Consider the following 13,152-nt stretch of genomic DNA (forward strand, 5'->3'; position numbering starts at 1 on the left):
ATTATTTTATTCATTTTGTCTCCTAATAAGAAGGGACACACTCAATTTTACCTTCCTCAAGAACACTGGTCATAATTCTTTTTCTTGTAAAAGGAAAAACCGTTATGTAGTTGGTGCCAGGAGGCTTAGACTTTTTCCTGAGGATCCTCCATAACTTGTTTTAAGTGCATGTGCTGCAAGGACTAAATTGGTCATTTGGTGCTAGCTAACATGTAAAACAGGATGCAGGTTGTTTTTGCGTTCAGATTGATTTTCCAGGAAAAGCAAGCTAAGGTTTTTTTTTTTTTTATCTGATTTTTTTTTTTGGGGGGGGTTATTGTTTGTATCATATCCTTAATTCACAAAATAGACCAGTTATTCTAAAGGTTGTTTATTGTACTATTAAATACTAGTGAATACTACTATCCAGTAATAATAATAAAAAAGAATTGTAAAAGTTGATATAATCACAGCAATGTGAATGTTCAGTTTTAATCTCTGTATGCCAAGATAAGTGAATCTGCATGTGTATTGAATTTTTGTTTAAGCAACTTAAAAAGAGAGTTTCTCATACATACTGTGGTGGTAGGTATCTGAAAACTGGGCTTGTTAGCTATTTTTCTCTAGTCTCCCAAGCCAAAAAAGTGTAGACTTTTTTGTGAAGTCTGGTCACAAAGCCATTGAAACTTTTGCCTTTGTGTGTAAGTTAACCATAATAACTGTGATAAAACAAACAGGTATTTTTTAGAGTGAGCACAGAATAATATTTTCCAGGACAATTACTATAAGTTGCTTAAGTTATAGAAGAGAAAAATTTGCACATCTCATAGCAAAAACTGGTCCAAGTCACATCGCTGCTGAAACCCTTATAAAATCAGGCACAGAGATAATATTGTAGAGTAAAATTACTTAGTAAATAATTGACATGTTTCAGCATCACAACTCTGTATTCCATTCAGTGTGGAATATTAGTAGATATTTCACTTTGCATTTGGAAAAAATTGATGCCAGATGTGAATCTACCCTAACTATACCTGAGGGAAGATATTAGTGCTTGTAACTTTTCTTATTAGTGGAAACTCATGCAGAAGTGGTTTTTATCTAGTTAATAATTATTTTGAATGTAAAAGATACATTGAAATTGATACTGGTAGATCACTAGTAGTAGTTGCTACAGAATTGATGTTGCTGCATGAAAAATTAGTTGACCAGAATGCCAGTCTTCATTGTTTCATCTCTAGAAAACAACTGGTAGCAAATAGTATGCCTCCTGATGATTCTGAGTCAGCGCTAAAGAAAATAATGAAAATTCAAAATACCATCAAAATATGGCCACTGACTATACATTTTTACAGCGTACATTTTAAAAAATAGGGGCATATTAGCTCAGGCTCTGCTCTTTAATCTTAAAATATTTTGACTCAGAAGGGAAAAAAGACTCTGAACTGACTCCTCTCCAGCTGCAGCTTCTCAAATGAATGGGGCAGGGTGTTCTTCTATTTTCTATAAATCTTATAGAAAAGTTGAAGGGATAATTGTGCAATGAATATTTTAAACGCTTTAAGTTTGCTGTTAGCATTTTTCACAGTCTTTATATCTGTATATATATAAAATACTTCTTTAACTGAATCAGTTGAAAGTATATTGTGACAAGATATCTCATTCCTAATCACGTGAGTTCTTTCTTTATGATGGTGATGATGATATCTTCTAAGATTTTGATTGTTTTAATCAAGCAGTATATCAGCAGTAGAGCTAGAGTCTTTGAACAGCTTGAATCTTTCAATTAATGGTCTAAGCAGTATGAGATTTTTTATTGCTGAGGATAAGAAAAAAAATTTAAGGATGATTCAGGCATATAGCAATGATTGTTTTTATTATTTGATTATTTTCTTTGCTTACTGGAGACATAAATTGACAAAAAAAATCTTGACATTAGAAAATGGATCAGGAATCGTTTTGCTGCTGTCTGTGAAATTTTAGCATTCATCTTTTGAATGTGGTATGGTCTTCATTTTGTATTTGATGGGGAGATTGAAAATTGTAATCTTAAATGAGAAATGGTTCCATAATTTAAGAGCTCTGTTTGATCTGAATATTTAGGTCTATTTTTCAGAGCCATGAAAATATTTGCTATTCTTGATGGACCTACATTTGAAAACTTAGGATTTTCTGTTTCAGTAGGAAAAATAGGAAGTAGCTTTACTGAGTGTAAAATTTTACAGAATTTTTTTTCCAAAATATACAAAATATTATTTTGAAGTTTTTTTTTTGAAAATTGTTCAGCATTGATGTGCTGAATGCTTTACTATCTGTGAATTTGAAGACCATGAGAACAGTGTTAATGTGGGCAATCAAATCTGCCAAATAAAACTGGGTATGGATAATGATTAAAAACTTGCAGTCTAACAGGGGAAAACATCAAGTTACTCTGAAACAGAGGTGATAGTAATAATTATGTCATAGGTTTTAGAGGTACCAACACGTCAAGTAAATATTAGAAGTGCTCAATAAATGTTTGTGATTATTATTACAGTGTTTATACTATTACAAACCATATTAGAGATGTATAAAGTATGCAGCTATGATTAAAGGGGCAGTTCTGTACTGTGTTGTCAAGCAAGGCATATTTTAAGCCTTTCTTAGGTAAGACATCTCATTCACATGAAGATTGGGGAGTATAACATTACAGGTAGAATTGCTGCCTTTGGAAGAAGACCCATGGAGATAAGCAAGTACATGGTATTTATAGGTAGTAAGGATCTGGCAGGACTAGATTCATCAGCTGTGTTAAGGCACTTTGTAATCTGTAAAGGAGGCAGCATTGGTAAAGTGGAAAGATAAAAGGCTCAAGAGTCATATGTTGGTATAATTCTAGTTTTGCCTCTTTTTAGCTCTAGGGTCTTGGACAGGTTCCTGTTTTCTCATGGGGAAATAATGATGACAACAAGCTTTATTATCTGTTGTGGGAAGATATTTGTGAAGGATTTAGAATAGTACTGGTACATAAAAGGCCTGGAAATATATCCCTGCTTTTGCTGTACCTCCTTTATGTTCTTTCTTATCAATAACTTTACTTACAAAACATCAATTTGATAAATTTTCTTATTTCTTTGTAGATCTGAAAAGCTATATAGAGGTTGCTTGTGATAAAATACTGGTTATAGTTATTTTAAAAATTGGCTTATATTCAGACATCCTTTTATTGAGTAGTCTTCTTGTACATACTATTTTGTGCTTAGCAGAGGTTCTGATATATTGTAGAAATTCGGTAAATACTTTGGACTAATACGTATGAGCAGATATTGTATGTGCCATTTAGAATGTAAAAAAATCTCAAAATTCCCTTTCATTGTGCTCACAATTAATAGACGAGTTCAAATAGGCAGTCACTTCACCTTATGAGTAAACCATATTTAAATATGGAATCATGAAAAATTTTTCTTTTTTAAATAAAAATTGCTCATATTTTGTAGTAATAATAGGGGCTGTTCAGATATTTTTTTATCCAATGTAGCTCTTTCCTTTAGGGGAAAAATTATTTGCAAATAATTTTGTAAACTACTCTGGAAAACATTCTGGTGTATTATGCTTAGTGTAAGCAGGGAAAAAAACCCCACAAACTTGAAGTTTTTGGTTATGATATAACTAGGCTCCTCAAAGTTAATTGATATGCTTGCGTGCAGGGGGGCTAATTAATACTTTTTATCTACTTTAAATCATTTAAAAGATATTCATATTCATTATAAAGAAGCAAGCTACATTTTTTTAAAGGCCTAAGATTATCAAATGATAGGATTTTCTTTGAAGTGCACTCTGAGCAGAATAGAATTTGTTTTCAGTAATGTAGATCATTTCTCTTTCATCTACGAAGTGCTAACTACAGTGAACACATTTTCTCAAGCTCACTTCAACTTCCAAAAGTATTTAGGGACTGTATTTATCTATAGTGTAAGAGATGAGAAGTTTTCCTGCAGTATGCAAAAATTAAATTATTACTTAAAAATTTATTCTGAGATGTGATGAAAGGTGACGCTTGAAAAATTTTACTGTAAACTCTAGGTCAGTTATAAACGTATGGTCAGTGTTTACTTTGGTTCCTTCTATTGTAAAACAAATTTTTAAAATCAGATATAATTATTAATTCCATTATGAAGTGGGGGAAATAATTACTGAGGTGTAACTTTCTTATATGGAGACTCTCGATTTCTCTAGTTGACTGTCATCTGTTCCGCCCCTCTTCCATGGTATCGATTGCATGTAATATGCTTCTTGTGTTGTTTTGGAGGTTCCGTTGGACTTATTTTTTGTTCTGATAAACAATTTCGTAGAATGTCAGAGCTGAAGTAACTGTTATAGTTGTCTAGTCCAGCTCTTTTATTTTGTAGTTCAGGACATTGATTCCCAGAGAACTTGGGTCAGATAATGAGGAAATGACAGCTGTACTAGAACCCAAGTCTTCTGACTTCCAAACCAGTGTTATTTCTTCAATAGCACGGCATCTTTTTTTTTTTTCAAACTATATATGAGAGTTTATTTGGAGATGTTATGACTTGATTTGATGTAGTGAAGTTGTATCTATCTACACTGCTTCTCAGCATTCTCTTTTGTTGTCAGCAACAACCTCTTTAGAATCCTTGTATTATCAATTATTTCTCTGGGAAAACTTTTTTATCTAGAATATCTGCCACATCTTTTCCACCTTCTTGTATTGTGTTCATCTTTAATTGTGTAACTCTGACCATTTTTCTTTGAATTCTTCCACGTCTGCTGCAGTTCAAACCTGTCCTTTCTATTAATTTCTATTACTTTGGGGTTATTTGGGGTTTGCTCTAAATATTTACTATCTCATTATGTATTTGTATTTTATTACTAATCGTTGCCTGTTTCTTAAGTTCTTTTAGTTCCTTAAGTGTGCATTTAAATTATTAAGAAAAATCTTAGGATTGCTTGTGGTAAAGGGTTGATGGAATGTAGATACTCTTGGTATGATATTTCTTGGCATTGATGTCATATAATTAGGCCTAGATAATTGTTCATTGATTCGTTGAAAAATATTTAATGGGCCTAGCATAGGCCAGGCACTATGCTAGGTACTAGGGAGAGAGCAGTTAAATTCAGTGCCTGTTTATCTTTAGCCTACAGAGTATGGGGAGTACATACAAGAAAATAAATCATGATAGAATAAAGGAAAAAATGAGTTGTCAGTAACAGGTAGGTTACAGAAGTAAATAAGTATAGGGTGCTGTAGAAGCACAAAGGAAGAGTGCCTGATCCAGAAAGCTGTTTGCAAAGAAGTTTCTTCATAGTTGAGACCTGAGGATGAGTTGAAGTCCAAGAAAGGTGGACTTTGTGGATGAAAATAAAGCGTCCTTGGCAAAATAAACAATATATATTTTTTAAAAGATTTTATTTGAGAGAGAGTGAGAGAGAGCATGAGCAGGGGTAGGGGCAGAGGGAAAAGGAGAAGCTGTCTCTCCTGAGGAGGGAGCCTGACATGGCCTCTATCTCAGGACCCTGGGATCGTGACCTGAGCTGAAGGTAGATGCTTAACCGTCTGAAGCCACCCATGTGCCCCCCAAAACAGTATATGTTAAGTCTTAGAAGGAATAGGGTTTGTCGTTTTCCAGCAATAAGAAATAAGTATAATTAGATCATGGAGTACAAGATTGAGAGTCATCTAGGGGAATCTTAAACTGCAGATCCTGATTCAGCCTGCCTGGGTTGCTATAATAAAACACCACAGACTAGGGGCTTAAACAGCAGAAGCTTATTTTCTCATAGTTCTGCAGGTTAGAATTCTAAGATCAAGGTGCTATCAGAGTTGGATTCCGGTGAGGCCTCTTTTCCAGACTGGCAGGTAGCTGCCTTTCCCGCTGTATCCTCATATGGCCTTGTGTGTGTGTGTATGCCCACATGCACAATTAAGTGTGTGTGAGGATTAGGGCACCACTTTTATGATGTTTTTTAACCCTATCACCTCCCCAAAGGGCCTACCTCCCAGTATAGTCAAGGACACAATTCAGTCCATAACGGGTAGGTCCAAGGTGGAGCCTGAGATACTGCATTTCTGTGAAGCTTTGACATGGTACTGTTGCTGCTGGTCTGAGGAACGTACTTTGAATAGCAAGAAGTTACCCTTGAATCAGTTATATCTGATCATCTACCCATAGATGCTTTAATGATTCAGTTTTAAAGATGGGAGTAAATCTAACTTCTCAACTTTTAGAGTTGGAAAGAAATTGAGAACCACAAGCCTGGATGGTTATAAATGATTGTCACTTATGTGAATAAATGAAACTTGTTTGAAAACTTAAAGTAAAATTACTGTCTTTACCTGTGTGAGTTTGATTTTTATCTGTCAGAAAATAGAACTCTTAAAGCATGTAAGATACATTTTGGGTTTGTTCATTTTGTGTCTCTTTAACACAGATGCTCTTAAATTAGTGCATTTTGAATATTTCCATACTTTGATCAAGAAGTAGTCTGGAAATTACTGGCTTGGAAGACAGCTTGTCTGTGAAAAAATTTGTTGTGCCAACAGTGTCTTTTATTGTTTATATTTTTAGTATCACAATTGGCATTGGATATTTTACTTTGGTCTAATTGGTGGGCTTAGATGTATAAATAAATTTCATGGCTGGGAGCCTTGTAACTTATTTGTACTTGGTTTGAATTTATTTTGGCACACGTAATGTGGGGGCAGGGTGAAAAGCCAACCAGAACTGATTGTGGTTAGCTGCTCAGAATGCTTACATGTTCTGTTTTTATTCATACATATGAATTCTATGGCAGTAAATATGGTGTGTAAATAAAGGTGCTGTTGTTTGTTTCAATGATCTTTTTTAACCTCATTTTTTACTATGTTACTTCTTTTAGAGACCAAGAAGCGTCAGTGTAAAGTTCTCTTTGAGTATATTCCACAAAATGAGGATGAACTGGAGCTGAAAGTTGGAGATATTATTGATATTAGTGAAGAGGTAAGGAAAACATGTGCTAGAGATAAAATAGCAACTGGAATTGATACTCTGGGTATTAGAAAACTGCTTTGTGAGAGTATTAATTTTTCATTAGAATTTTTTTGTGATTTTCATTGTATTTTATAAAAATTTTAAGATACAGGTTTTAAAATGGATCTTTAATGTCTTAATGTAGGGTTATTTTATCTGTTGGAATAAAGCTTTACTCATTCTTACTACACCTGGTATTTGTGTACTGTGCCTGTTGTATGTGTTGACTTTAGGAATAAAAATTTTTAAGCTAAAGTTAATGTAATCTAAGTAGCTAAGAATAAAAATAAACATTTTCTTTGATTCTGAATTCACTTTAGGCCCAAAGCAGTAAAATAGAAGCAGTTTTACCTTCTGCGTAGCAGAGGGATACAAGAAAGGAATCTTTTTAAAAGCTTTGCCTTGTTTGAATTGTCACAGTCAAATGTGAACCAAAAACACTTTCCCCACATTTTAATATCTTAGAATGAGATTTAAAAGTATGGTAGACATAACTTTTCATATCTCTTCTTTTACCATTATAAGAATATTAAAAGTTTTATTTGGCAGCTGAAGATCCCATTTTCAATCATATGTTTTGGTATCACATATAGTCATAGGGACTGATTTTATGTTATAACATCATGTAATTTATCACTTATATTAAGTTCCAGTGTATATATACGAGACAATTCTGTTTTATTTCCACCAGATGGCAATAATAATAGTTAATGTTTATTGAGGCTATGTGTCTGAAGCATTATGCTAAGTGTTTCACATTTATTATTTTCTTTAAATTTCTAAACAACTTAAGGAGACATGAATTTTTATAACCATTTTATATATGAAGAGATGGAAGCATGGAAGATAAGCGATTGGCTGTTCTAGTTACTGTTGCTGCATAACATGCTGGCCCAAACTTTGTAGCCAAGAACAGCTGTTTTATTAGGTTCATGGGTTGTGTGAGTCAAGAATTCAGATAGGGTACGGTTGGGATGGCTTGTCTCTGTTCCATGATGTCTGGAGGTCTCAACTGGAAAGACTGAAAGTTTGGGTGCTGGTGGAATCATGGGAAGGCTCTTTAATGACGTGATTGGTACCTAGAAGGCTCGAAGACTGCCTGTGGAGACCTATTAGGTAGCTTCTCTATTTGACTTGGCTTTCTCTCACTGTGTGGTGCCCCAAGATAGTTGGACTTACTACATGGCATTTCAGGGCTCTTAGTGTAAACATTTCAGCAAACGTGGTGATAGCCTTTTACAATCTGACCTTGGAAGTGATAGTGTCACCTTCACCACGTTCTGTTGTCTACAAGCATGTCAAAAGCCAGCAAGATTGAAGACAATGAGGACAAGACCACCTGTTGGTGGAATGTCAAAATTATCTTGTAGTTGATCATGTGGGATAGGAGATCTTGTTTGAGCCGTTTTTGCTCAAGTCCATATGCGTGGGATGCAGAGGAGCCAGAATCTGAATCCACATAGTTTGAGTCATTATTCTTCCACTGCTATACTATCCTGCCTCTTGAGAATTCCTTAATTTATAGGAATTAAAAGGTTATTTACCCTAACTACTCAGTTACTGCCAAGCTGGGATTGCAGGTATAGATAATTAAGTTTCCTGATGTTTTTCTCAGTTGTATCTGTTACAGTTTGGTCTGTATATCTCCATCACTATGGTTTGAAGAACTCAATCCTTTGGTGTCTCCTTAAGTCTGCTAAAAAATTCTGAACTCTTCAGTCTTACTGCCTTCTGTTTTTCCCTCAAACAGCTTGTATTCTAGCTGTCTTGTATTTCAGCTGTACATATTCCAGGAATAAGTCCTTTATTTTTATGTCACCGTATTTTTAACTTGGTTTGTACCTAGAATATTCTTATTCAACCTTTAATATCCAGCTCTTTTGTCATTTCAATTTAGGGGAGCCTTTTTTGAATCTTTTAAGCCCTTCTTTTGTGCTCTTGGAGCATTTCGTTCATACTTTTGTTATAGCACCTCTTATGTTATATTGTAATATCTGTTTAGTGTTTGTTTTCTTCTTTAGATTGTTTCACTGAAGGGCAGAGATGTCTCATATGCAAAACTCAGTCTTTTCACTAGCTTCTACATAGTGAGTGCCTGTTGGATGAATAACTTATAAGTTTGCTTTGTAATTCTGAAGTGAAAAACATTTAAAACACATTTTAAACAAAATAAAGAGCCTTTTCTCACAGTGATATTTCATGTTCTGCTGTTATGTGAATTTTAACAGTGAATAGTTTACTTAAAAAAAATTTTTTTTACCTTATTCAGACCTTTTAGCATCCTTAGCAGAAATTACACATTTTATTTATTTATTTTTTTAAAGATTTTATTTATTCGACAGTGATAGAGACAGCCAGCGAGAGAGGGAACACAAGCAGGGGGAGTGGGAGAGGAAGAAGCAGGCTCATAGCGGAAGAGCCTGATGTGGGGCTCGATCCCATAAGGCCGGGATCACGCCCTGAGCCGAAGGCAGACGCTTAACTGCTGTGCCACCCAGGTGCCCCAGAAATTACACATTTTAAAACAGTTACTAAATAGTATTAAGTAATCATGAAAATTAGTAACATTGTTATTTGTGAATGTAAATATTTTTCTAAAGAGTTTGGTTCCCAAGGATATTTCTGGTTGAGGTGAGGGGAGTGTTTAGGAGAGTCTAGATCTGGATTTTAAAAATAAGGGATTCTTTTTCTTACTTGGGTTAAGATTCACTGTTTAAGTGTAAAAGACTTAGTAATTTTATGTAGCATTTGGGAAGTTATATTCATCAAGCTTTTTCCAAATCTGAATTTTCATATACTTAAATAATACATGAAATATATTATAAATATCGAAATAATTACAAATTGAGGCTCAGTGGTGTTTAAAAGAGTAACATGCCAGAAGAGAGCTATCTACTTCCTGCTGTTAATACCTTATTCTTGGTTATCTGATATTTTTATAAAAATTACTTACATTGAGGAGTGCAGTTCATTACAAATTCTCATTGTAAATGTTGTAAAGTGCTACTGATAGGACTAATCCCATATATGATAAGTCTAATCAATTTAGATTTAATCTACTTAAAATATATTTTCACCATTTTTTTTCTTACAGATTTAGAGGGATTATTTTGCATCACTAACTTTGTGCTCATTCACTTAATGTAGCTTAATTTTCCCATAGCGGGAAGATTTTACTTAAGAGAACTTTTATTATTTTTGAGTTGTGAACTTTTTCAGGTAGAAGAAGGCTGGTGGAGTGGAACCCTGAACAACAAGTTGGGACTGTTTCCCTCAAATTTTGTGAAAGAATTAGAGGTAACAGATGATGGTGAAGCTCATGAAGCCCAGGAGGATTCAGGTAGATTATTTTAAAAATTTGAATAGATTTAAATAAAATTATATATGATCTAGTGTTTATTTGGTATTTTTTGAAACTCTGTTCTTATTGAAATATGAGCTTCAGTTTTTCTACTTTTAAAAAGCAGCTTATGACAGGGACTTAAAATGAATTAAAAATCTAGGCAAATAATTTAATATATTTCTTTCTCTGATGTCTGTTTCAACCCAAAGTAAATGTTTAGTACCCTGATTATAAATTAATACTGCTTATGTTATCTGATTTCGTTCCACTTAAGATGTACTAATATAATGTTTTGATTTGAGTTTGCAAATGTCCTAACTACTTCAGAGATTTTAGAAATTAAAAAAAATCTTGCTTTTGTTCTTGTTCATATTCAGATAATAAATTTTTTTGTGTAGCCAGAATGTCACTTAATATTTTGTGATTGCCCCCATTTATAGGCTTACCCACAAATTCATTTTAAATTTGCTCACCATTTATAAGTATGATTGAGAACATTTTATCCCAAAGCTAAATTTACATTACATTATTTTTAAGAATTGCTGTGGAATTTAGTTTTTTGGTTTTTTTTTTTTTAAAGGTCTATTTATTTTAGAGAGAGAGACAGCTTGTGTGAGTGAGCAGGGGGAGGGTTAGAGGGAGAGGGAGAGGGAATTTCAAGCAGTCTCTGTGCTGAGCATGGAGCCTGATGTGGGGTTCGATCTTACAACCCTGAGATCGTGACCTGAGCTGAAACCAGGAGTCTGGACACTTAACTGACTGAGCCACCCAGGTGCCCTTGTTTTTGTTTTTTAAGAGAAATTAAATTCATAAGTGGTAATGCAGGGTAAATAGATCTTTTTCTGTATGGAAAAATGTATGTAGTGCGGTTCAGTATATTTTCAAAATCAAGACATTAAATATTGACAGTATTTGATATTGACAATAATATTTAATTCATAGTTCACATACAGGTTTAATTGTTTTAGTATATGCTTTGTATAGCTGTTTTTTTTCTCCCAGTTCTGGGCAAGACCACACAGGGAATTTATTTTTCAAGTTTCTTTAGAATAGTCTCCCAGTCTTTCTTTGTTTTTCTAGACAGTTTTGAAGGGTTTACGCTGATATTTCATATAATGGATCCCAGTTTGGGCTTTCCTTCAGATTCTTCATGATTAGTTTCAGGTTGTGTTTTATTAACAGGATTACAAAATGATATCTCACTGCCTTGTATCAGGCGGCACATGATGTCTGTGTGCTTTCTTTTTGGTGATGTTCAATTTGATCACTTAGCTAAAGCTGTGCTGCCAGTGTAAGTGTACTGCTGTTTTCTTTATAATTGTTAAGTGTCTTGTGGGGAGATACTTTGAGACTGTAAAATTGACATTCATCTCTAAAGAACTTTTCTTTCTGCTCAGTTTATTTGTCAATGTGGACTCAACAGTAGGTTCTATTTAATTCACTAGGTATTAATCTGTTACTGTTATTTATTTTGATACCACCAGATTTGGCCAGTGAAAGCTCCTTCAAATTAATTTCTGTGATTTTTTAAAAATCAACTTTATTGGAAATGTAATTTATAAATAATAAACTGCCTATTTAATATATACAGTATGAGTTTGACAGATGTATACGTCCATGAAAACCACTGCCACAGTAAATGTACAAAACATTTGCTTCATCCCCAAAATATTCCTTGTTCCATGAAGCAGTCCATTTCTTTTTCTGCCTCTGGTTTCAGGTGATCATAGGTCTGCTTTTTTTTCATTATGGATCAGTTTGCATTGCTATGTCTTCTGAACAGGTCTTCATCATTGTTTGAGCACTTTGTTATTTTCTTGTACAATTGTTTCAGGCCCATGTTGAACTCTCCCTACTTCCTCCTAAAATCAGCTACTTGTCCAGACAAAGTTGGTTTCTTTTAGAGAAGTATAGTGGTTAAACACTGAGATCTGAGTACAAGCGTGCTCATTGATCCTGGGGTGATATTCCTTCTGGGCACTCTTAGTAGATAAAATGAGGGAATGCTTACACATGTACACACATGCCCACATACACACGCACTCCTTTATCTCTTTACCTATCATCCATCTCTCTATCTACCTACCTACCTGCCTGCCTACCTATTTCTACTGGTACATTTAATTGTAGTTTAATACCACAGGGTACATTCTAGTCTGCAATAATTTCATCTTTAAGCCCGTTAGTCATAGAGATGAATGAAATAAATAATTGAGTTTACTTTACTTTTAAGGGAATTTTCAGGAAAGAGTTTTAGGAATCCATTTTAGTAATAATAGGTAATAGAATGAAGGTATAAATCAGTCTGGTGAATAGTTTTAACTTTAATCTTGTTTTTAGAATAAAATAAATGACCTTAAGAAGAGTAGAGGCCAGATTAATCAGGGAATATTTCTTAAGCCTTCTATGTGCTAAGTGCTAGATCGGTTTTGTGAGGGCACAGAATCCCGTCTGCAGTCCAGAAGCTTAAGGTCCAGGTCTCTGAGGGATAAGACAAGTACAAACTTAAATTAGTACATATCAGTCTGGATTAAAATGGTCTGAGTACAAGAGGTGCTGGTGGGAGACAGCTCTAAACAGAATATATTGTTTGTCACTTAAAATTACTTTGCACATTTTCATCTTTTCAGAAATGTTCTAGGAAACATTAGAAATGCAATCTGCAGCTCTGTAACTATCTTAGAAGATGTTATTTTCTAAACTCCTTTTCCTTCTAATTGTTCTCCTTGTTTTCCTCTATATAAGTTTTATTTTAAATTGTTAATTGTTATAAAAAACACATTATATAGAATTTATCATCTTGACCGTTTTTTTTTAGAA

The 13,152-nt window shown here is 34.0% G+C and overlaps 1 protein-coding gene across 1 annotated transcript in view; it reads left to right on the plus strand.

Moving 5' to 3' along the window:
• CD2AP (CD2 associated protein) overlaps positions 1 to 13,152 on the plus strand; it is a 121,009-nt gene that overhangs the window by 51,605 nt on the left and 56,252 nt on the right. Inside the window, exons 4-5 of the mRNA XM_026507290.4 lie at positions 6,859 to 6,959; positions 10,209 to 10,329. Coding sequence (XP_026363075.1) covers positions 6,859 to 6,959; positions 10,209 to 10,329 — 222 coding nt within the window. The remainder of the gene's footprint in view (positions 1 to 6,858; positions 6,960 to 10,208; positions 10,330 to 13,152) is intronic.

The sequence above is a fragment of the Ursus arctos genome, unplaced genomic scaffold (genome assembly GCF_023065955.2).
Source record: "Ursus arctos isolate Adak ecotype North America unplaced genomic scaffold, UrsArc2.0 scaffold_29, whole genome shotgun sequence".
Classification (NCBI taxonomy): Eukaryota; Metazoa; Chordata; class Mammalia; order Carnivora; family Ursidae; genus Ursus; species Ursus arctos.